The 25,999-nt window shown below is 42.4% G+C and overlaps 1 protein-coding gene across 1 annotated transcript in view; it reads left to right on the plus strand.

The window, feature by feature from the left end:
* Positions 1–25,999, plus strand: part of SNX3 (sorting nexin 3) — an 86,121-nt gene that overhangs the window by 37,863 nt on the left and 22,259 nt on the right. Inside the window, exons 2-3 of the mRNA XM_033939314.1 lie at positions 13,019–13,114; positions 24,487–24,611. Coding sequence (XP_033795205.1) covers positions 13,019–13,114; positions 24,487–24,611 — 221 coding nt within the window. The remainder of the gene's footprint in view (positions 1–13,018; positions 13,115–24,486; positions 24,612–25,999) is intronic.

Raw genomic sequence — 25,999 nt, forward strand, 5'->3', positions numbered from 1 at the left:
ATTTAATAAAGTGTGGAGCCCATTGACTATATTTGTAACATCATAATAATTGTAATGTATTTATCTATTTATTTTTTTGTGGTTGGTGGACTTCCTTACACATCCAGTGGGGGGTTCGAAAGGTATTTTGATTATTAAAATTACTTGATTATAATATTATAATTCCATAATTTGACTTCTTGTATTAAATCTGGGAAGAAGGGGAGAGAAAATGATTGTTATAAGTATAAATTGTATGTTTAATAATGCGTTTTATGAAATATTTATGTTCAGATAATTGTATTGCATTGTCTAAGTTTTGAAAATCAATAAAGATTTATAAAAAAAAATTATATATATATATAATGACCAAGCTTAAATCATCAGGGAGTACATGGTATGTAAGAACAAAAAGGGTCTTGCACATAGGGAATGTCGTCAATAAAAAACAACGCGACTACAGCTGGGAAGTGTTACCTCATGCTCCCTACAGTCCAGACATGAGTCTACCAGACTTCAACCTTTTTCCAAAGTTGAAACAACCTATGTGTGGATGTCGTTTTGCATCTCTGGAAGAGCTTTCTTCTGCCGTTACCTGAGCCATTTGGCGACTGAACAAAAACGGTGTCTTGGATGGAATAATGAAGCTTCCCAGATGTTGAGACTCAGTCATTGCAAAGCAGGGAGACTATACTGAAGGACTGTAAAGAAATACTTGAAAAAAAAAACCATGTAAATAAAAAAAATAGAGTGCATTAATTATGAAATGACTCTCGTATTTGCTGTCCTAGCTTCCACTGCACACTGAATAGTAACTATAGTTTGGGTTTTATTTTTCCACATGCATCACTTTGCATTTGCTCACATTAAACATCATCTGCCATTGGCATGCCCAGTCTCTAAGGTTTACAATTTTTTCACAATCTTCTTGCACATTACTGACAGAAGCCAGCAGCCTTTCTTCTACAAGTGCTCTGTCAGTAGTAGAATGACATCCCCTTGACAGGTGAAACAAGTTGGATTGCCTTTTTTGTGTATCGCTCTAAGTTTCTCCTTCCTTCCTGCAGGAAATATTAAGATGTAGATGTTTTTTATTGCCCTGTAAAATGGACCTCTCTCTGGTCTTCAGGTGAGAGGGTTGCCTGGCCTGCACTTTGCAGCCACATGTAGAAATGGAATAGTCAAGGTGAGAGAGGATGAGGCCTAGATTAAAATCTTCATTATGAATAGAGACCAGGAAGGACGTGTTGTTGTTATGTGTATTGTGTAGAGACCAACAGGCTTTGATACGGAAGCTGAAGAGGAAGGAATCTAAAATAATTCCAGTAATGGGGTTTAGGTAATTGATGCTGTAATGGAGAAAGGAGAAGCTTGGAGGGTATATGTGAAACTCTGGTTGAATTTGGAATGACAGTGAGATATCCAAGGAGGTCGAAGTAATTTTAAAAGTTTTGATGTGCTTGGAAAGATGAATTTAGGTTTCATAGTTTTAAAAGTGGCATCAGCATTTAAAACAAAATCCATGCATACTCTGTGATGAGTTATGTAGTTAAGGAGAAACCCCCAGCTTTAATGATATGCCTTTTGGATAGATTTGCAGCAGTTTTGTTTAGTTTTGAAATGACCGAAGACCCTCTTCTGATTACTTATGCACTAAATTGATAGGTGTAAAGGCACTTAAAGTGAATGCATTGTGCAGAATGAGTTGGGTGTAATGTTAGTTGTGTCAAAAGTTCAAAAGAGTAAATGGCTGGTAACCTGAACTGTGTTGGCATTCGTATTCTGATATTGCACCTGTAAGCCTGATATGTTGTTTCAGAGATTAACTTTATACAGTTCCGTAGCCAGAAGTATGGATATTTGAGGGAGCTCTCTTTCACAGGCCTGATCTTTACATGCTCAATAAAAGAGAGCAGTTAATCCTTTTTGGAAGGTAATTTGAGAGGAGGGAATTGAAAATGCTAACTCTCTCACCTGGAGAAAACACTCATGGCTCCAAAGTCTTTTCTGGCTTTAGACACTTTGGGAATTAAGGTTTCAATGCGGAAGGTTAAAGTCGGGTAAAAAGCCAATAGGTGCAATTAGAGACAAATAATCTGGTGCCTTATTTCTGTGACTCATCTTGCACTCGGGGGGGGGGGGGGGACTTCAGTTCATCGCTTCCTATGGATAAGGATCCCTTTATTTACAGCAAGCCAACTTCTTTAAGTATAATCTTGACTTCTAACATAATGAGTCTTGTTAGCTGCAATTTTGTTCTTAGTCATTAATACAATGAACAAATGTGGTTACCTGGGAGGAAAAATTCAGCTGCCTTTTAAAACCTCTTGTGAGATTAAGTTTCATAGAGACAATTGGTGGAGAGCAAGGCACAACAGTATCTGTAGGTCATCCAGAGGCTGTTTGTGGAATGGAAGTACTTGTGCATGTAAGGCAGTGTGATAAATAGAATAGCAGTGCAATTGATCAGTCCCAATGTTGGTGTTAGGACTGGTAATTTCACTTTCTCCAAGGACAAGCAGGACAGTTTTCTCACATGTGGGTGATGTCATCCACAGATCCCTGGTGCAGTCACTGCCCAACGTTCCATTGCTTCTCGAAGATTTTGGCAGGCTGCTGCTATACATGCACGAGTGCCTGCTTGACTCTCACAGGACCTGCTGGTTTCATTTTCTTCACTGAGCAGTGAAGATGTCTTCTGTTGCTGTTGCATGTTTTTCTCCTCCTTGACTCTTTTTTCCTTTGTGAGTAGTGCTGGACCTCCTTTTTAAAAAAAAATTATTCCCTCTCCCATTGTTTTTGTGGTTTGGTTTTTTAAAGGTTTTTGGTCCTTTTTTTCAGTTTACAGTTGAGCCCTTTGATTTTTCTCCAGCTTTTTTTCTCGTGATGTCCCAGAAACATTCCAGTGGATTCAAGCTGTTCATGGACTGTGATAAGACCTTGTCTGATGCGTCATATGTCTAACCTGTCTGGGCCCTTATAAGTCTTCTCACTGTTCTCTTTCTGCTCAAATGCAAACGAGAACACAGAAAAGTCATAAGGCCCCTGTTATAGGGGGAAACACCCTCCAGGGATTCAAGACAAAGTTAGACAAGTTCCTGCTAGACCAGAACGTACGCAGGTAAGGCTAGTCACAGTTAGGTTACTGATCTTTGACCTAAGGGCCGCCACGTGAGCGGCCTGCTGGGCACGATGGACCACTGGTCTGACCCAGCAGTGGCAAATCTTATGTTCTTATGCAGAAGTCTAGTCTATTGGCATCACAGACATCAGTACCCATGGCTTCAAGAGCTGCACTGGAGATGCATTGATAACAAAGAGCTCTCCCTCGCTTCAATGTTTGGTGCTGGTAGGGGCGACCCTGAGGACTCATGGATTCCATATCATTCTTGTTGGCATCAAAAGATCCTGATGCTGGGCATCGAGGAAGGCAAAGAAGAACCAGCATTGAGTCTCTTTGAAAGCACTGTACCAGGAACTCTATGACAATGGTATTACTGGTACCTGAGAAGCATCTGTGCTAGAAGCATAGAAGCGATGCTGATGTACCAGTCTTCCTGATGCTGGAACTCTAGCTCTAACATCTTCACAGACTGCTCTGGCCTGGCCTTTAAGAACATAGAGTTGCCATACTGGCCAATCCAGGTCACAAGTACCTGGCAAGATACCAATGCCTGACTTCGAGGAGTAGATCCAAGTCATGTTATAGGAGGAGCTGGAGTGCATTCCGGGTCTATGTGACTCTGAAGCAGCGAGGGTGTCGGCACTGACTATGGTGCCACTCCAGCCTATCCTGGAAATGTATAAAGGGAAAGGGGGATGGGACTTGGTATATTTCCTTTCTGTCGTTACAATCAAAACATTATTTATTTTATTTGGATTTATTTACAGCCTCTTTCAAGGAATTCACTCAAGGCAGTATATAGCAAGATTAAGTCATACCTAAGCAGTAGATAATTACAGCAGTAAAAATATTCTAATCAAAATCAAAGTATGGCATAGTATTCTGCATTACAATGTCGACGCAATATGTGCTATAACATTTTAGTGAGCAGCAAGTGGAGGGAATACAACAACATAATTATAATACAATCTAACCAAGTAATAATAATAACTTTATTCTTCTATACTGCCATAGTCAGATGAATTCTAGGCAATACACCTCACTGCCAAAAAGAACATGTAATAAGGCACATGTCCCGAGTGACCTAATGATCAGTTGCCAAGGTTGGTATGTATCACAGAATCATGGATCCTGGATATGAACGCTCCCATTTTAGCAAATCTCTGCCTACCAGACTACAAGCTAATTTACTGCCCTAGATTGCAGAAGTAAGGAGGAGGACTTTTCATTCTATACAGATCCCCCCTCTTCCTCAGACTTTATCGACAATGGAACAGACCAATATCTGGAATATATGCTCTGCAGCATTCCAAATCACAAGGGTGGAAAAGATCTAGGCATACTATTGATCTGCAGATCACTGGGTAACTGGGCTGCAGTGAAAGAAAACTTATGCAATCTGATCTCACACACCTAGACCTCATTTCCCAAACCTACTTAGAAAGATGTAAACCTTCACCTAGATCAGGGTTTCTCAACCTGTGGTATGCATACCCTAGGGGGTACGCAGGCCGCCTGTTAGGGGTACACGGGCTGACTGCCCCTGCCCGCTTTCTGCTCGCCTCCCTGCCTGTGTGTCGCTCACCTGCTCCATTTAATTATTCTGGGAAGGGAAGGGCCAGGTGCATGCAACGATTGCACGCCACCGGCCGGTAAGCCTTCCCCCGATGTCAATTCTGATGTCGGAGAGAAGGTCCAGGCCAGCCAAGGAGCAAATAGGGGGGGGGGAGGAATCGGCGGCAGGTCGGCTTGGGGGCAGGCAGGCTTAAGCGCGGCTTTGAGGGAGGGAGGGAGGAAAGGGATGAGACAAAAGCTGGAAGGCAGTGAGGGGGGACATAGGAGGAAGGGGGCACTAACTTGGGACATGGGAGGGAGTGAATAGAAAGGGATAATAGTTGGGCTTGAGTGTGTGAGTGAGAGGGAAAAGAAGAGGAAAATTGGTTGTAGAGATACATGGAGAATAGAAGGATGAGAAAGATGTTGGTTGGGGAATGGAATGAGGTCTGAAGGAGAAGGAAGCATGTGAAACAAAGAAAGAAATATTGGATGCACAGTCAGAAGGAAGTGCAATCAGAGACTCATGAAATCACCAGACAACAAAGGTAGGAAAAATGATTTTATTTTTAATTTAGTGATCAAAATGTATCAGTTTTGAGAATTTATATCCGCTGTCTATATTTTACACTATTTGTCTATTTTTCTATAGTTGTTACAGAGGTGACATTGCATATTTTAAAGTCATCTGCCTTGACATCTTTGAAAACCCCCCAAATATAAATGATAATTAACATTGTCTCTGCATACAGCGTGCTTTGTGTTTTTTTAAATTTTGTGGTTACCATTATGTATTAATAAGATTATATTGTGTGTATATGAAAAATGGATGGAAGAAATTGCATTACAATTAGTTGTATTATTATTATGGGGATGGAGTCAGAGGTGGGTTTGGGGTGGAGTTTGGGAAGGGGTACTCGGTTGGTATTTGTTAGGCTTAGGGGGTACTTGGCTTGAAAAGGTTGAGAAACACTGACCCAGAGGACCTTGCAGACCCCAAAGCCTGTTCGTTCTGTGCCTTAAACTTCAGCTGAGCTTATCGATATTATTCCCTTATGAAAAGACCCACACAGGTAAACACTGCCTGGACTTTATTGTATTCGGCCTGGAAGACATGACTCACCCCCCGATAGAACTAGATAGATGGGAGCTGGCAATCTGGTCTGATCACTGCTTGCTCACCTTCCAAATGAATCTATATATGACCTTTAAAACCAACCAAGCCTCAAACCCCTATAAGTATGGCATGACAGAATACCACCGGAGCTCTTCTGGGAACTGGTCTCAGCCCATCTGGCTACCATTGATGCAGATTTAGACAAGTTCATAGTAGTATGGCAAGATCTAGCCTCATCTGTCCTCAACGACATCACACCAGAAAGGCCTGCTAAGCCATTAAAGAAAACCAACTCTTGCTTCTCAGTATCCCTGCTAACAATGAGAATGAAAGTGAGGCAGCTGGAATGAACTTGGAGGAAATCCCATATGCAAGGAAACTCCATCCACTGGAGAATAAAAGTAAATCAATACAAGATAGCTGTAAGGGAAGCCAAAATGTTTCACTAAAAAAAACTAAGTACATTACATTGCATTACATTAGTGATTTCTATTCCGCCATTACCTTGCGGTTCAAAGCGGATTACATATGAGTTGTCAGGACATTTGGGAGTACATTAAGAGTTGTCTGGACATTTTCAGAAGTGCTAAAGGGTGAAGTGGATTGCAAATGGGGCTTGAGATGGATCTTGTTGTGTTAGTTTGTCTTTATGTAGTTTTTGAATAGCAGGGTTTTTATTTCTTTTTTGAAGGTTTTGTAGTTTGCGGTCGAGATCAGTAAATTGGGAGAGTTGGTGGTCCAGTTTTGCTGCTTGTGTGGCTAGGAGGTCATTGTACATTTTTTTTCATTTGACGTTTTGATTGGAGGGTGTGTGAATGGTACGTGGGTTCTCCTATGTCTGGTTGTAGTGGTTTGAATTAGTCGGTTGTTCCAGTAGGCTGGGCTATCTCCATTTATGGCTTTGAATAGGCAGTAAGAGCAACCGAAGTAAAGAAACAATGGTCCAACTGTCTGCAGTGAAAAACAATCCAGAGCAAACAAAACAAAAAACTGCAGACTTTGTACACGATGCAGGCAGACTTTATTTATAACGAATAAAACATTAGATTAAAAACCTTTTACCAGGCAAGGGACCCAACACGGTCCGTGTTTCGTATAATCTTCATCAGGGGTCCAATAAGTGACGTGCTGAGGAAATCTGCAGTTTTTTGTTTTGTTTGCTTTGAATAGGCAGTAGACTTTGAAGAGTATTCTTGCTTGTATTGGGAACCAGTGTGAATCGAGTATGCTGCTGTGATGTGGTCGTATTTCCTCAGTGAGTAGATAAGTCTTAGAGCTGTATTTAAGTACCTCATGGGACGTGTCGAAGTGGAAGATGATATTTTCTTTCTCAAGGGACCCTTGGCCACAAGAGGGCACCCGCTGAAACTCAGGGGTGGAAAATTTCATGGCGACACCAGAAAGTATTTCTTCACAGAGAGAGTGGTTGATCATTAGAACAAGCTTCCAGTGCAGGTGATCGAGGCAGACAGCATGCCAGATTTTAAGAATAAATGGGATACCCATGTTGGATCCCTACGAGGGTCAAGATAAGAAAATTGGGTCATTAGGGCATAGACAGGGGGTGGGAAAGCAGAATGGGCAGACTTGATGGGCTGTAGCCCTTTTCTGCCGTCATCTTCTATGTTTCTATGTTTCTATTTTGTACTGTTTGTAGTTGTTTTATCATGGTTGCGGGGCAAGGGAGATAGAAGATGTTGCAGTAGTGTAGTAGACCTAGGACTAGGGATTGGACCAAGAGCTGGAATTGTTTTCTGTCGAAGAATTTTCGAACGTGCCTTAAGTGAATGATTTTTGTATTGTTTTGTTGATTTGTGGCTGCATGGTACAGCCTCTGTCTATCAGCATTCCCAGAAGTTTTAGAGTGGGTTGAATGGGGTATGTGATAGAGTTTATTACAAGGTTTTTATAAGGTTGGGGTTTTGCTATTTTCGAGGAGGATGAATTTTGTTTTTCAGGATTTAGTTTGTTTGTGCTCTTTCATCCATGTTGCTACTGTTTCTAGTGTTCTGTGCAGCATGTCTGTCATGGAGGGCGCTGGTTGGTCAAAAGGAAGGAGGATGATGATGTCGTCTGCGTAGCTGTAGGAGGTCAGGCCTAATTTGTCAAGGTAGGGTGCCGAGGGAAGCAATGTATAGGTTGAAGAGTGTGGGAGATAAAGGTGAATCCTTGGGGTATGCCACAGGGATTGGACCATGGTTCTGATTTTTCTTTTTTTGACTTTACTCTGTAAGTTGTGGATTGTAGGAATCCTTTAAACAATGATAGTACCTTGCCTGTGATTCCTATTGAGGCTAATATTTGAAGTAGGATGTATTGGTCTACCAGGCCAAGAGCTGCGGTTAGATCAAGTTGAATAATTAGCATTTTTTTGCCTGTGCTGAGGTGTTGTCTAGCAGTGTTCATGAGGGATCCTAGTAGTGTCTCAGTGCTGTAATTGGTTCTGAAACCAGACTGTGTAGGGTGGAGTATGTTGTGGTTTTCTAGGTATACGGTTAAGAGTTTAGTAAAGTAGTATAGAGGCTATGGGTCTGTAGTTGGAGGGTTGATCTATTGCTCCTTTGGGGTCTTTTAGGATTGGAGTGATGATGATTTCACTGAGGTCTTGCGGGAAAAGGCCGTCTGTGAGCAAGATTTGCATCCATTGTAAAAGAAGGGTACGGAATAACGTACTGGCGGTTTTTAACAGGTATGGGGGGGCAGTGGTCTTCTTGCAATTTTTCACAATCCTCTTGCGATCTAACAACTTTGAACAACTTTTGTGTCATCAGCAAATTTAATTATCTCACTAGTTGTTCCCATCTCTAGATCATTAATAAATATGTTAAAAAGCATTGGTCCCAGCACAGACCCCTGGGGAACCCCACTATTCACTTTTCTCTATTGAGAATATTGACCTTTTAAACTCACTCTCTGTTTTCTGTCTTTCAGTCAGTTCTCAATCCATGAAAGGACATTGCCAAGTCTATCAATGCCTTATGAAAATCCAAATACACAATATAAATCGGTTCACCTTTTCCACTTGTTCATTCACCAAAGAAATGCAGTACGTTGGTGAGGCAAGATTCCCTTGACTAAAACCATGTTGGCTTTCTCTCATTAACCCATGCTTATGTATATGTTCTGTCATTTTGTTCTTTATAATAGTCTCTACCATTTTGCCCGGCACCAACATCAGACTCGCCAGTCTATAATATCCTGGATCACCTCTGGAACCCTTTTTAAAAATCAACATCACATTGGCCACCCTCCAGTCTTCTGGCACTTTGCTGTTTTTTTAAAGAAAAAAAATACAAATTACTAACAGTAGCTCTGCAAATTCATTTTTCAATTCTATCGTCCTCGACCTCGAGTAAATCTGCCAAGTCTTCTCCTGAGCTTCCCTCAGGTCAGATACCTCAGCAAACAGTTCCAGCGGTGGTCTTCAAGCTACCCAAACATCATTCTTCCAAGTTGAAGCATTCTTCATCTTCAACCTCGGAGCCTTTAGCCTCTGCAAGTGGTCTAGTTTTAGACTCGGATCCACAATTGCAGGCTACTATCTAGACCATTTTAGAGCAGGAATTTGTTCTGTTACTAACCAAATATAGTCCTGCCTTGACTTTGCTTCCTGCAGTCCAGCCTGGGCACTCAGCAGGCTCACAAGAAGTCAAGTCCTTGCCTGTGCCTCGAGCTGAATCTATACTCACTATGCAAGGAGTCGAGTCTTTGCGAGTGTCTGGTCTGGAATCTTTACACTCTATGCAAGGAGTTGAGTCTTTGGGAGTGCTTCCTCGATTCAAACCATAGAGTCTCTGGGACTTCGATCTACAGCTTCTAGCCCTATATCCTCATTTATGGCATTGCCCATTTCGAGGCATAGGGCGAAGTTTCAACCTCATACGAGACCTGCTTCTAGGCAGCACTCTCACCGCTGGTCAAGACCCTCATCGAGGCATTCATTGCGGCGCAGGTCCTCCTCCAGAAAGAAACCTTCTTCGTCCAGGCCTTCCAGATCTTCGAGGCCTCCAACTCCTCGAGACAGGACACCAGTAGCAGAACCTGAGGGCTCAGCTGATTCCAGTGCCTCGCCCCAGTCTGTTTATTCACTGGGATATCGGTACTCCAGAGAGGCCTCACCTTCGTTTTCTACTCGAGGCCATTGAGTCATTGAGTCCCTCTCGAGGCCATGCTCTGGTGGATCAATTGTCCTTTTCATCCTTCCTCTGTCAAATGGCTGATGACCTAGATCTTAAATTGGACACTGGTTCTAAGTACTTTAAAGAATATTTAGAGGAAATGAATATGTCTCAGTCTCCTGCAAAGTCTCTCAAACTTCCTCTGTATAGACTTCTTTATCCCAGGACAAGCAGGCAGCCTATTCTCACATATGGGTGACGTCACCAATGGAGCCTCGATAGCAGACTTGCTTGAAGAAACTAGAAGTTTCGAATCAGCCGCACCGCGCATGCGCGAGTGCCTTCCCACCCAGCGTCTCTCAGTTCTCAGTTTTCCGCGGAGCCGAGAAGTCCGTCTTTGACTCTGCATTTAACTTACTTACTTCGTGCCTTCTCTCACCACAGTTTGTGTTATTTTTCTTCACGAATCGCTGTACTTAACTTTATTTTATTTCTAGTTTTTTTTTTTTTTTTTTTTCTCCGTTTGTCTGCAGGGGCAGGCCGCTCGGCTGCAGCCCAGGGGCTTCGACCTTGCAGCGGCTGTTTTTCCTTCTATGTTCCGCCAAGCTACAGGCTTCAAGAAGTGTGTAGCCAGTGCCAGTGTGCGATTTCTCTCAGGGACCCACATAGCAGGTGCCTCAAGTGCCTTGGGCCACAACAACACCCGAAGTTGTGCGAGCGCTATGCTACTCTTCAACCTCGAGCCCTTAAATGTTATCTACTTTCAGTGGAGAAGCTCTTCCAGATGGATTCGACCACTTCCTCGACTCCGAAGCCGACCTTGGTCTCGCCTTCGACCTAGGGCCCTCCTGCCTCTACTGCTTCGACCTTGAGCCTCATCAGACCTTCCTCGTTTGCAGCGGCTCTTTCTTTGACAACGTCTGCTGTATCTTCCCCTGTATCCTCAGGTCAGATAGCTCACCAAACAGTTCCACCGGTTGTGCTTAAGGTGCCTAAGACTTCTAAGTCGAAGCACATTTCCACTGCCTCGGTGGAACCTCCAGCCAAGGCAGGTGATCCGGTTTCAGACGCGGATCCATCCTTGCCGGCTTCTTTCCAGACCATGTTAGAGCAGCAATTTGATCAATTCCTCACCAAAATGGGACCGAAGCTCACTACTCTAATCCAGCCTGTAATCCCGCGAGGTCAAGCCTCTTCCTATGCCTCAGTCTGAGTCTACACACTCTATGCAGGGAGCAGAGTCTCTGCGAGTGTCTGGCATCTAAGCACGTGAAGCAAGGAGCAGATTCTTTGCAAGTGCCTCGGCAGAAATCCTCACACTCCATACAAGGAGCAGAGTCTTTGGGAGTGCACCGAGGTTCCTCCATCAAGCCTTTGGAGCTTCGATCCACAGCCTCCAGTCCTATCCATTCCTTGGTGGCATCGGCTGCTTCTCTCTCTGGGGCGAAGTCTCCTCGATCTTCGAGATCTGCTTCCAAGCACCGTTCTCACTGATTATCAAGACCTTCATCGAGGCATCCTTCAAGACATAGTTCTTCTTCTAAAGCGCGTTCTTCTTCAACTAAGCCTCGATCTACACCTACTTCTACTAGACCACCGACTCCTCGATCGAAGTCTCCACTTCCAATCCTCGAGGACCAGCGGTTTCGATTGCTTTGTCAAAGTCTCCCTATTCTTCTTTCCAGCTGAAGCTTCATCTTCGACCCAGGCTGCATCGACAACCTTGAGTCCTTCTCGAGGCAAGACACTACCGGATCAGCTATCTTTCTCCTCATTTCTTCGTCAGATGGCTGTTGACCTGGACCTTCAATTGGATGCTGGTTCCAAATACTCTAAGGAGTATCTCAAAGTCATGCATCTTCCTCAACCTCCGGCAGAGTCACTTAAGCTTCCTCTTCACAAGCTTGTGTCTCAAACTTGTTCAATCCCTTCTTGAACTCCAATACCGTACTCTGTCCTATCACGCCCTCTGGAAGCGCATCCTAGCATTGGTTTTGAATCTGTCCCCTTTCAGCTTTTCCGAATGTCCTCTCGTTCTTGTAGTTTTTGAAAGTTTGAAGAATTTGTCCCTCTCCACTTTCTCTATGCCCTTCATGATCTTGTAAGTCTCTATCATAACCCCTCTAATTCTCCTCTTCTCCAGGGAAAAGAGCCCCAGTTTCTCCAGTCTCCCAGTGTATGAAAGGTTTTCCATACCCTTTATCAAACGTGTCACTCTCCTCTGAACACTCTCGAGTATCGCCATATCCTTCTTAAGGTACGGCGACCAATATTGGTCCTCATATTGTAATTATATGTTGCAAAAAGCTGCTGTTTACGTTTTCACAGGACTAGACATAAACGGTGGCAAAATCTACCTACTTAACGTAAAAGAACCACCATTAACAAAGTTGGTGAATGTATTTTCTGTGACTAATAACTGTACCTATTTTTGATGTATATATGTGTTAATCAGTTTTTTCTCCACACAAAGCTGTTTGAGGAGTCCTTTTACAAAGCCATGGTAGCGGCTGCTGTTGCAGTAATCAAAGGGATTGAATGGGCTTTGGAGTGTTTTCTATGTGGCAGGCGCTACTGAAGCTTTGTAAAAGGGGTTGGGGGGAGGTTAAGGGCTCCTTTTACTAAGGTGCGCTAGCGTTTTAAGCATGTGCTAAATATTAGTGTGCGCTAACCATGCGCTAAATGAAAAATACGCAAGCTCTATGGAGGCATTAGCGTTTAGCGCGTGCGGTATTGTAGCGAAAGGAGCCCTAAATGTTTTATAGTACCACTGATTTTTGAATTACTGATATGTTTCTCATTTCATAAAGTTGCTGTTTTATGTTGTTGGCATATAATGTGTATTTGTAAGTTTTTAACTTGGTAGAAAACAATGTTGAATTATAATCTATGGGTCCTAATTTTAAATTAGATTTTTCCACACTTTGGTCTCTCGAGTCAAGTTTTTGTGGTAAAAAAAATGTACTGACAGACTTAAACTGATAATCTTTCTTTCCTTTCTCTTGTCTGTTGCCATTCTATTCATTATGATAAATTGATCAAGTTCATTGTTTTCCTATGTTTAAGCTGAAAAAATAATGCATAAATATTTTTAAACACAAATTTTGAAATGTTTTTCTCTTTTAGACCAATCTTCCTATTTTCAAGTTGAAAGAATCTTGTGTCAGAAGAAGATACAGTGACTTTGAGTGGTTGCGAAGTGAACTAGAGAGAGAAAGCAAGGTGAGGCTTTTTTTCTGGAGTGCAGGAAAAGCTCCTGGTTATGTGTTAAGTAACATTGCTTTCCGATATGCAGACTTCTCTTTGAAGCCGATACCTCTCAATGGATGGCCCCGATCTAGTTTCTAACACCTTTACCCTATGGAGGATTTGAATTTCAGGGTTCCCATTTTGTTCTATGCAGTATTTCTGCTCTAGGAAATTAATTGTGAGCAGGTTACAACCCTAACAGCCCATTTGTCAAATAACACCACCAAAGTATGTCTCAATAGTCTATTATACTTCCCCCTCAATATTCACGTAGGTAAGGGGCAGAGCCGGTCCGCGAATATTGAAAAAATGTGAATAACTTTTAGGGCCGACTCTGATTCACCCCCGCCTCCTTCCTGCCTCCCGGACCTCTCCACACCTTACCTGGTGGTTTAGTGGTGAAGCTGGGCAGGAGCGCTCTTCCTATGCTCCTGCCCCGTGCAGAGCTGTCCACCAAAATGGCTGCCGTGAGTTCCTGCTGTAGTATTGTGAGGCCACGGGAACTCACAGCAGTCATTTTGTGGATGGCTCTGCACGGGGTAGGAGCGTAGGAAGGGCACTCCTGTCTCGCTTCACTGCTAGACTGCCAGGTAAGGTCCGGGAGGGATGCGGAGGTGGGTCCGGGTTTAGAAACTCACGAATAACTGAAGTTGCGAGTCTTAAACCCGTGAATCGGGAGGGAGAAGTGTAATTCTCTCTCTTGCTATGACTTGTGTGGTGTATTCAACAAAATAAAGGGGATCATCAGAAATTATGCAGCCTTCTCATTAATGCTGTGCTGTTTTGACTGATGTCTTCATTCCATTGCTTAATCATTGTGTATATCGTATAACTCAAAGCTTACAGTTGTGACCAAAATATAATTCAGAGTATATTTCAAATACAGTACTCCCCCGATATTTGCGGGGGTTCCGTTCCAGGAACCCCCGCAAATGTTGGAAAAACTGCAAATATGTTTTTTAGCAGGAGAGCAGCCGGAGTGCCGGCGAATGAAGGAAATCATTCGCGGTATGCTCTGACCGCCTCTTGTACTAAAGTCGGGCCTCACCAATCAGGAGCTGCATGTGAAAGCAGCTCTTGATTGGTGAGGCCTGACTTTAGTACAGGAAGAGGCGGTTGGAGCATACCGCGAGTGATTTCCTTCAATCGCCGGCGCTCCAGCTGCCCTCTTCTGCCCGGTCATTCGTGGTCAGAAAATACTGTGAATGACCGGGATCGTGGATCGCAAATTTGCAGGGGAGCATTGTAATGCTAAGTGGATGTCAACAAAATAACAATGAAAAGGCAAACTAATCTGAGCTTGGGCATATCAAAGTGCCACTGGTGACTATGGCAGTTAGATATGCATTAACTCAGATGAGTTTCCCTTTTTGCTTGGATGACTGTTGACTGTTAAACACTCTACCTTGAATACAGATTCAACCCAAAATAGGGTTATTACAAATATTTACTAGTATGTCGTGATAGAGGAACTTGGGTGGTTGGTCTTACAAGATGTGGCCTACCAGTGTAAGCGGTAGAATTTAGTGCTTTGGCTTTGTAAAGAATGGTGGTGGGAACAGGTAGAAGAGTTATGCCAGCTTCCATATGGGAACCGATATACTCGCCTACCTCAAATGGAAGAATCCAATCTAGGTAGACCTATTTGGTCTTTCATGCAGCCATTTGCTTTGTTATGTTATGAAAATTTCCTCATGAAGAGGTGAAAGGATTGATCTTTTAAAAGTGAGTGCTTTCAGTCTTAATATTTTGATGAATTTCATCAAGAGGAAAAATCTTTATTATAGGTTTTAATGCAGGAAGTATTTGTTAATGGTGGTTTGTTTCTCAATAAGTATACCTGGCTCTCTCAGAATCTGGATTTTATGTTTCAGGGCTTTGTTTGTAGTGTCTGTGCCAGGAAACCTTCTCAAAGACCACATTCCAGGTGTGCTATTAGCAGCCAGACTTTGTCTATTTTTTACATCAACACATTCCTGTGAATTAATATACACCAAGAAGGTGCCTCTTTCTCCGCTACTGGTGCCAACTATAAGCCCCAGAATGACCCCCTTCTAGAAGCTTTCTTTTATTGCATGGAGCAGAGCCCCCAAGTAACAAAAGACCCAGAAAGATTTTGGCTGCTGTCCAAATGACAGTGACCTGCCACTGCCTGAATAAAGGGAATTCTTTTCTTTACCCCTTTTTTTTGTACACAGTAAAAAGATGAATTTAATATGAAAGTAGGCAAATTAGGAAAAAAAATAATCTGAACTTTTTAAAAAGTAGAGTAGCCATGGAAAGTGCTAGAGTGTCCTCTGACATTGTAATATTATGTTTATAATTTGTATAGGGAATTATCTGAGGGCAAGCAAGCAGTATATTCTCGCATGTGGGTGGTGTCACCCACGGAACCTAGTACAGACTGTCAAAAAGTATACTGTCACTTTAAAACTTTAAGACTGCCCATACTGCGTGCATGTTGGTGCTTTCCCGCCTGAAGTAGGCTCACGGGACCATCAGTTTTCTGTGGAGTCTTTCTTTTTTAATTAGATTTACAATAATAACATATGAAGAGGAAAAGAAAAACCCCCAAAACAAAACCAATTATACAGGTATTAACTATGACATGCTACGTTCCAGTTGTACAGCCAAACGGAATATATGAGGAGAATAACGTGAACAAGATAATACAATACAACTAGGTACCTCATGTCAAACAAATATAACAGTTCAGTACACATATATATATATTTTTTTGACGATGCACATGCAAAACATGGAAGAAGTTCTCAATGAGCATCACAGCATAACATAGATTAAGCGATCTAATATGTCAACTGTCTAAAGTACAGTAAGTTTGTACAGGCCTCCATATTTTGAGAAATGAATTAGTAGAATTGTGTTTTTTCGCAATGGCACTTTCAAATTTAATGGATATACAAACTGTGTTCCACCATACCATGTATTCCACTTTTGATAAATCCTTCCAACAATGCAAAATGTTTTTGATGGCTAAAAATAATAAGATGTTGAGCAAGCGTGCATTATGCTCAGACAGGGAGTGCTTAAGGCCCTTTAGACCTAGAATAATAATTTTGAGGTGTAAGGGTTCATGAATGTTCAATATAGAAGAAATGGAGTTTCAAACTCTTTCCCAATACAATTTGAGGTGTGGACAATGGAATGGAGTCTTCCTTAGAGTCTTTCTAAACATGTAAAACTTGTGATGTTTTTGTGCTTTCCCGATCATTTTTTTTCTTTCCTTTTTGTCATATTTCTTTCCTTTTCTTTCCTTCGTTAAAGTTTTTTTTTATTTTTTTTTTACATATTTTACTGTTTTTTGTTTTTGGGCTGTCAGGCTCTTTTCAGCCTGTTTCCAGACCAGGAATGTTGTCCTTTTTTTGGTGTACCATCTATTCGACCTCTTCAGATCATAGAGTACTTTGACCTTATGGTGGTGGTTTTTCCTTCAATGTCCAAGGCTCCTAGTAGCTTCAAGAAGTGCACTTGATGCCACAGGACCATTTCAGGCAAGGATCCACGTATGTCCAGTGCCTAGGTTCTGATCATCGAGAGATTTCCTGCACCTTCTGCTCTCGTATGCAGAAGAGGTCACTCAAGACCAGAAAGTTGCAATTCGAGAAGCTTTTTGGTTCAATATCAAGACGTTCAACATTGTGATAAGCAAATTAATGTAAATGCTTTTAAAACAGAGAATGGTGAAGTTTCTGGAATTTGGTGGATTACAGGACCAGAGGCAACATGGATTCACTAGAGATAAGTCTTATCAGACAAATCTGATCAATTTCTTTGACTGGGTGACCAGAGAATTGGATAGAGGGAGTGCGCTAGATGTGGTGTATTTAGATTTTAGCAAAGCCTTTGACCGTGTTGCACGGTCTGATAATTAAACTGAGGGCTCTCGGGATGGGTCCAAAAGTGACGGGCTAGGTCAAGAACTGGTTGAGTGGAAGGCGACAGAGGGTCGTGATCAATGGAGATCGCTCTGAGGAAAGGGATGTTACCAGTGGTATGCCTCAAGGTTCTGTTCTTGGCCTGTTCTTTTTAACATTTTTGTGAACGATATTGCTGAAGGGCTGTCGGGTAAGATTTGCCTCTTTGTGGATATCAAAATCTGCAATAAAGTGGACACTTTGGATGGTCTGAATAATATGAAGAAAGACCTGGAAAAGCTTGAAGAATGGTCTGAAATTTGGCAGCTAAGATTTAATACTAAGACATGCAAGGTCATGCATTTGGGCTGCAAAAACCCGAGGGAATGGTACAGTTTATGGGGTGATCTATGCTGTCAAACCACCACTGTTAATGAGAGACCCAAGAAAAACAAAGCTGTTCTGCATCGTTAATCTTTATGTGGACTTTCTTGTTGGCAGTAGTTATGATGTTGGTCTTCTAGATGTTCAGGTAAATTCCCATCTTCTCGCTAGTTTTAGGATCAACTTCTTGAGGTCCTTCTCATTCTCTGCCAGTAGGGTAGTATCATCTGCATATCTCAGATTGCTGATGATTCTTCCACCTATTTTCACCTCAGCACTCAAATCATCTATGCCCAGCTTCCTCATGATTGCTTCTGTATAGAGGTTGAAAAGAAAAGGAGAGAGGATGCATCCTTGTCTTGTACCCTTATTTCATCTGTATTTTATGTACTTGCCCAGCTGTTGTGAACTGCCTAGAACTTTTTCGGTAGGGCGGTATATAAGAATAAATTATTATTATTAATATCTTGAACCATTCTGTATCTCCATACCTGGTTCGCACTGTAGCTTCAATCATAGTAGAGCAATCTGCTTAACTGATCAGGTGCGCTGGCACTCCTACCTCACTCAGTGCTTCCTAAAGCTTGTCATGCTCCAGTATTTCTATAACAAACCCTAGTTATTTAATGGGTTATATTTCTGTTTGTATTTCATCTGCATCTGGCAGATCATCTTGATGTAAACCACTTTGAACTCTCAAGGTATAGTGGGTTATAAATAATTTTTTTTAATGATTATTATTATTAAATGACGGCAGATGGTCCATGCTGTCTGCCTAACCATACACACATTATAAATTCATGATTTAAATTGTCCTTTTTCTTAGATATTTCTGGACCAGAAATCCAGAGCTATGCCTGGTACTGTGCTTAGGTTCCATCTACTGGAGTCTCTGTCAAAGCTCACTACAGCCCATCTAAACCATCCTAGCGAAAGCCTTCCACAGCTGATCCTCAACTGAATGGCCATATATGGGACACAGACCGTGCAAGTCTGTCCAATACTGGCTTTAGTTCTACAATATATACCCATTATTTTCTGATTAGAGATCCTCTGTGTTCATCCCATGATTTTTTGAACTCTTGTCACTGTTTTCCTCTCCACCACTTCTCTCGTGATGGCATTCCAGGCATCAACCACCCTCTCTGTTAAGAAGAATTTCCTAACATGGGTCTTGAATCTTACCACCCCTCAACCTCAAATTATGCTCTATTACTACCAAGTATTTCTTAAACATTTCTAAAGCAGAAATCACTGTGGTTCTGGGAAAATTCAAGACCCGAAGATTTAAATGTCTATTAAAGTTCTCAATCTGCTCATTTCTCTTCTGAAGAGAAACAATCTGTCACTATTACAGTAGTTCTAAAGTCCTGGAGATTTTTAATATCACCTTCCAAGAGTTGGAACTGGCTTGAATTATCAGATTTAATGTTTATCGCCTTTGGGACAGTATCATATTTCATACCTAGTGCAGTTATGTCTTCCATAAAAAATCCTGCAGAGCTTTCCAAATTGATGATAATAAAACCGCTGCAAGAGCTGATATAGTCCCATCTGCTCCAAGCTTCTCATTTCCACCAGGGGTTCCTGCTGATTCAGGGCCCATGCCTAGAGCACTTCAACAACTGGGGTGCTAGACTCTCCCCTTACTGCTGTAGCAACAGTGTACATGGTAGTGGACTGGAATTCGGGGAGTAACATTGTGCTCCAATGCAGCGCCAGCTCCTTCACTCTGTGATGCAGAGCTCACTTCCCCATAACGCTAGAGCCCAATGGCATATCGCTTAATCTATTGCTGTAACAACGAGGAAGCAGCTTTGATCATCCCCCTTCCTCTTAGTATGAAGCTTAATAATAAGAAAAAGTTGGTAGAAAATTCAAGGTATGTCAAACAGAGAGCCTTCAGACTACACATCAGCATTGTGCCACCATCTTGACATGCCCCCCCAGAGGTATTCTAACATCTCCAAGTGTTCCATTTACTATTCCAAGCGAAGATACTGCTAATAAAGACATAAGCAATGCCTCTGCTGGGTCAGACCAGAAGTCCATCATGTCCAGCAGTCCACTCACGCAACGGCCCATCAGGTCCAGGACCTGCATATTAATCCTCTATCTATACCCTTTAAATCCCCTTTTCCTTCAGGAAAACATCTAATCCTTTCTTGAAACCCAGTACCGTACTCTGTCCTACCATGCCCTCTGGAAGCGCATTCCAGCAGTCCACCACCCTCTGGGTGAAGGACTTCCTAGCATTGGTTCTGAATCTGTCTCCTCTTATTTTATCCGAATGCCCTCTCATTCTTGTAGTCTTCGAAAGTTTGAAGAATCTGTCCCTCTCCATTTTCTCTATGCCCTTCATCATCTTGTAAGTCTCTATCATGTTCCCTCTAAGCCTCCATTTTTCCAGGGAAAAGAGCCCCAGTTTCTCCAATCTTTCAGCATATGAAAGGCTTTCCATACCTTTTATCAATCTCGTCAATATTCTACATTCACTCGCCCATCAAATCAGAAGTGACCCAGGCAGCAAAGAAAACAAAAGACTTCCGCACAACCTCAGTCAAAACAGCAGCAGTCCTTCTGGCTCCATTAAGAACATAAGAATTGCAGCTGCTAGGTCAGACCAGTTGGCCATTGTGCCCAGCACTCTGCTCACGCGGCGGCCCCCAGGTCAAAGACCATAAGAACATAAGAAGTTGCCTCTGCTAAGTCAGACCAGAGGTCCATCGCACCCAGCAGTCCGCACTCGCGGTGGCCCATCAGGCCCATGACCTGTACGGTGATCCTTGTCTATACTCTCTCTGTATCCCATCTCTACCTCTATCTGTATCCCTCAATCTCCCTATCTTTCAGGAATTTATCTAATCCTTCTTTAAAACCCTGTAGTGTACTCTGTCCTATCACAACCTCCGGCAGTGCGTTCCATGTGTCCACCACCCTCTGAGTGAAAAAGAACTTCCTAGCATTGGTTCTAAACCTGTCCCCTTTCAGCTTCTCCGAGTGCCCCCTTGTATTTGTGGTCCCCATTAGTCTGAAGAATCTATCTCTGTCTACCTTCTCGATACCTCTCATGATCTTGAAAGTCACTATCATGTCTCCTCTGAGTCTCCGCTTTCCAGGGAGAAGAGCCCCAGCTTTTCTAACCTGTCTGCATATGAAAGGTTTTCCATGTCTTTTATCATTTTCGTCGCTCTTCTCTGGACCCTCTCAAGCATCGCCATGTCTTTCTTGAGGTACGGTGACCAATACTGGACACAGTACTCCAGGTGCGGGCGCACCATCGCTCGATACAGCGGCATGATGACTTCCTTCGTCCTGGTTGTGATACCCTTCTTAATAATACCCAACATTCTATTTGCTTTCTTTGAGGCTGCTGCACATTGTGCCGTTGATTTCATTGTTGTATCCACTAACACATCCAAGTCCTTTTCAAGGTTGCTTTCCCCTAGCACCGATCCCCCCATTTTGTAGCTGAACATCGGGTTCTTTTTCCCTATATGCATGACCTTGCATTTCTCTATATTAAATCGCATTTGCCATTTGTTTGCCCACTCTTCCAGTTTGTTTAGGTCCCTTTGTAGGTCTTTGCATTCCTCCGCAGTCCTAACCCTGCTGCAGAGTTTGGTGTCATCTGCAAATTTTATAACTTCACACTTCGTCCCCGTTTCCAGGTCGTTTATAAATACATTGAACAGCAGCGGTCCGAGCACTGACCCCTGTGGAACACCGCTCGTGACCCTCCGCCAGTCCGAGTACTGTCCCTTCACCCCAACCCTTTGTTTTCTGCCTGCCAACCAGTGTTTAATCCATCTGTATATATCCCCTTCCACCCCGTGATTTTGCAGTTTCCTAAGTAGTCGCTCATGGGGTACCTTGTCAAAGGCTTTTTGGAAGTCGAGGTAAATGATGTCTATGGGTTCCCCTTTGTCCATCTTGCTGTCCATCAGTGCCCTATTTGAATGTAGCCTTACCTGCGTACATTCTGGTTCAGCAGGAACTTATCTAACCTTTTCTTGAATCCCTGGAGGGTGCTTTCCCCTATAACAGCCTCCGGAAGAGCGTTCCAGTTTTCTACCACTCTCTAGGTGAAGAAGAACTTCCTTATGTTTGTACGAAATCTATCCCCTTTTAACTTTAGAGAGTGCCCTCTCGTTCTCTCCACCTTGGAGAAGGTGAACAATTTCTCTTTCTCTACTAGGTCTATTCCCTTCAATATCTTGAATGTCTCAATCAAGGTTCAAGGTTTTATTAAAATCTGATTTAATCGCTTATCTAATTTCTAAGCGAATTTACAATATATATTAAAAAAGCATTAACATAATAAAAATGCCATTAACACTTACAAAAAGAAAGCAATTGCAAAGAAACATCAACTAATAATTGGCATATTAAAAAGAGATAAATGAGACAAACAGACGGGAGACAAAAGGAAATAGGGTTAGAAATACAATTTGGATAGGAATGAAAGACAAATAAGGAAAAAAAAACAAAAGGAAAGGGCTCGTTACTGCTTAATTCCTTAAGGGAGTTAAAAAGCATACTGTAAAATTTAAATCAAATGTTAAAAGCTTCTTTAAATAAATGACTCTTGAGTAGGCTTTTCAAGGGAAAAGATGCCCAGTTTCTCTAGCCTCTCATTGTACGGCAACTCCTCCAGTCCCTTAACCATTTTTGTCGCTCTTCTCTGGACCCTTTTGAGTAGTACTATGTCATTTTTCATGTACGGTGACCAGTGTTGGACGCAATATTCCAGTTGGGGGTGCACCATGACCCTATAATAATAACCTTCTGTAATCCCCTTCTTAATCATTCTTAGCATTCTTTACCCTTTTCGCCGCCGCTGCGCATTGCGTAGAAGGCTTCATTGACTTTGTCTACAAGTACTCTCAAGTCTCTTTCCTGGGGGCTCTCTCCGGAGTACAGCACCGGACATCCTGTATTCATGCATATGATTTTTGTTACCAACATGCATCACCTTGCACTTATCCACGTTGAATCTCATTTGCCATTTTGCGGCCCATTCTTCAAGTTCGTTTATGTCTTGTTGTAGGTCTTTGCAATCCTGTGTCCTCACTACTCTGAATAACTTTGTATCGTCCGCAAATTTAATTACCTCACTCGTCGTACCAATTTTCAGGTCATTTATAAATATGTTGAAGAGCATGGGCCCGAGCACCGAACCCTATGGGCACTCCACTCGTGACGCTTTTCCAGTCTGATTATTGTTCATTCACCCCCACTCTCTGTTTTCTATCCGCCAACCAGTTTTTAATCCACGTGAGTATATCACCCCGTTTCCATGGCTTGCAATTTTTTGAAATAGACGTTCATGCGGGATCTTGTTGAATACCTTCTGTAAATTTAGATATACAATGTCGACCGGGTCGTCCTTGTCTAGCTGCCTGTTTACTCCCTCGAAGAAATACAGTAAGTTTGTCAAACAAGATCTTCCTTTGCTGAAGCTGTGCTGGCTGGTCCTCATCAGATTGTGTCCGTCAAGATGGTCAATGATGCGGTCCTTTATCAGCACCTCTACCATCTTTCCCTTCAACAGTCCCTTTATTGGTGATCACCAGTCAATCTCTCCAGAGACCTCTTATCCCATACTCCACCACATCAGAAGATATTAACAACTGATGCTTCCATGCTCAGCTGGGGAGGCCACCTCGATGGCCTCTATACCAAAGGAACCTGGAGTCCTCATGAGAAAATCCTCCAAATCATCCTCCTTGAGCTTTGAGCAATCCACAATGCTCTATACACATTCAAGATCGCCTTCTCAGTCAAGTAGTACACTTTTGAACAGACGATCAAGTAGCCAAAGGGGTACAGGGTCTTGCCCACTTTTGCCAAGAAGCAATTCAAATCTGGACCTGGATAATTCCACACAACATATTCCTGAAAGCAGCCTACCTGGCAGGGAATCAGAATATCTTAGCAGACAAGTTGAGCAGACTTCTACAACCTCACAACCTCCTACCTCCCCTAGTTGACTTCTTAGTTTTATTACTGAACTGATGGTCCCCTTGAGCTGGTGTCGGGCAGGAAGGCATCAGGATATGTACAAAATAGGCGGTTTTAAAGTGAGAGTACACTTTTTGACTGTCCGTGCCAAGTTCCATGGATGACATCACCCACATGTGAGAATATCTGCCTTCTGTCCTTGGATAACACCTGCTACAGGTGAGTATGCTGCATTTCCCAAACCACATTGTGGTCCAAAAATGGGGTCCAAAAATCTGCATTTCAAGTTTTATTTAAAATTTGATAAATCGCTTAATCACATTTCAAAGCGATGAACATTGATTAAAAAATTTTTGCATAATTTGTATTGTATTTTACTTTCTGCTTAACTTTACTTTTCTGTACAAGTAGATACTTGCTATGTTATTGAAAAACAATAAATAAATAATATTAAAAAACAGACCATGGAGTTTTCCTCCAGGAACTTGTCCAAACCTTTCTTAAAACTACATGTGGGTCTAAGGTAGCAGCATGGGAGCGAAGTAGGCCTGGAATCATGTGCTGGTTTATCCTATTAAAATGGGGTTGCAATTGCATAAAGTTTGAGAAGCCCCAATATTGTTTTGCATAGCAAATGTACAGGATAATCCAAATGGTTACAGTACCTTTGCTTGCAGTCTCTTAAGCTTGAGCCCAAAGAGGTAAATGAGGCATATTGAATGGGAGGCTGGCCTGCATTTCCAGGGGCTATAGATAACTTATATAAGATACCAGGTGGAGAACAGAAGGTGACTGGAGGTGGAGCACAGTTGAGGGAAACTGGTCAAATCACAGCAGAGCTCCAAGGATAAAGGATTCCCAGGGTAGAGTGAAAAAGGATGAAAAGATAGTTTTGATTTAACAATGGACACAAGTAAAGAGATCATTTGAAGCAGATCAAGCCTCAAAGTCCTGTCAAGCGATGAGCACAGCAGAAGATTATAAAATGTGCTCCTCGTGGTCATCAGGTCTCAGAAGAGCTCTGCAGCTTACTTCCTAGAAAACAGGTTCTTGGGATTCTCAAATTAACTACATTGTGGCTGCTAAGGATTCTAATAATTTTTCACATTTGCTTCTCTTTAGGTGGTAGTACCACCCTTACCTGGAAAAGCTTTTTTACGGCAGCTTCCTTTCAGGGGAGATGATGGAATATTTGATGATGCGTTTATAGAGGAAAGGAAGCAAGGGCTTGAGCAATTTATTAACAAGTAAGTATTCACAGCCTTAAACTTCAAGTATGGACTACCACCTAACTCACCAACAAAATTGAACACAGAATATTTAGATATATTTGACCAGCCAGCTTCTTCTAACTGAATGGCTTTTATCCTGTAGACCATGTCGATACTTTAGATGAAGTGCTCTGCATTTTCATTCTCAGCTACTCTATATTTTGCGCTGGGTAACAAAAGGGAAACCAACAATCTGCTTTGCAGTTGAAGGATCCAGCAGCAGCATCTCCCGGGGTTTGACAGTGGCTTTGATTGTGCCTCTATCTTGAGAAGTCTCCCACCTTGTGAATTAAAGCACTCGATCCCCATCCTAGAAATCAGACCTAGGTGCTGCTTCTGGGCCATTAAACTTTTGTTTTTTCTGGGAGTAAGGATTGGAGCAGCAGGCTGAGAACTAGGTCACTTTATCTTCCATTACCTTGGGAACAAACTTAGATTGAGTCCCCCTGGGACAGGAGAATATCAACTGTAGCTGAATGCAATGTGCCTTAAACTATAGCTGAAATTGGTTTGAGCTAAATTCTCATCTTACCTTCCCCATGCCTTCTATCCAACTCTTGCTTTGGACATCATAAATTAACATATTTGCTGGAACATTTCCAGCAAGAACATATCCTGATATTGACTTGAATTTTGGATTTGTTTTGCTTAGTTAATTTATGCAATTATCTCTGCAATTACAGCATTTATGGGGGAAAATGTTTTAGGTTGATGCTGGTTTTTGCTTTTAAGGACTGCCATCTTCTGAACAGTAAGAATTGATGATGGTCTTCTGATCATTTAGCTATGGACCCCTTCTGTGAAAGTACACACGAGGGGAAAATTAATACATAAAGAATAAAAAACATATGGAGGGGCATAATTGATAGTGTGCCTAACTCTGAGGTTGGACATTTTGTGCAAGACCTCCACAACCCCAGTAGGAAAAATGTCCATTTTCAAAGCTGCCAAACGTCTATCTTTTATTTTTGAAAATGAACTAGATATAAGTTTTGGTCTTTAGGACGTCTACCTTTTTTGCCCATTTTCAAAAAGAAAAAGGTCCACGTGAAAAACACACAAAAGCAAGTTTTCTAGACGTACCCAACACCTACCTTATCTGATCACGGCAGAGGAATCCCCACTAGCTGAGCTGGTTTTGGGGATTCCTGGTGGCTCAGCTGATGGGGATCAGTTGAGCCGTGGAGCCCTACACCCCCAGACCTCCCCTGACATCTCGGAATTTCTCCGACATCCCCTGAAATCTCTGCCCCCCTAAACATCCCCCCAACATTCCTGGGCTCCCCTTCCCACATCCCCACACCCCCCTGTACCTTTGGATGAGAAAACGGCAGGAGGGAAGCCCATACCCTCCTGCCTACAGA

Source organism: Geotrypetes seraphini, chromosome 3 (assembly GCF_902459505.1).
Source record: "Geotrypetes seraphini chromosome 3, aGeoSer1.1, whole genome shotgun sequence".
In the NCBI taxonomy this organism is placed as follows: Eukaryota; Metazoa; Chordata; class Amphibia; order Gymnophiona; family Dermophiidae; genus Geotrypetes; species Geotrypetes seraphini.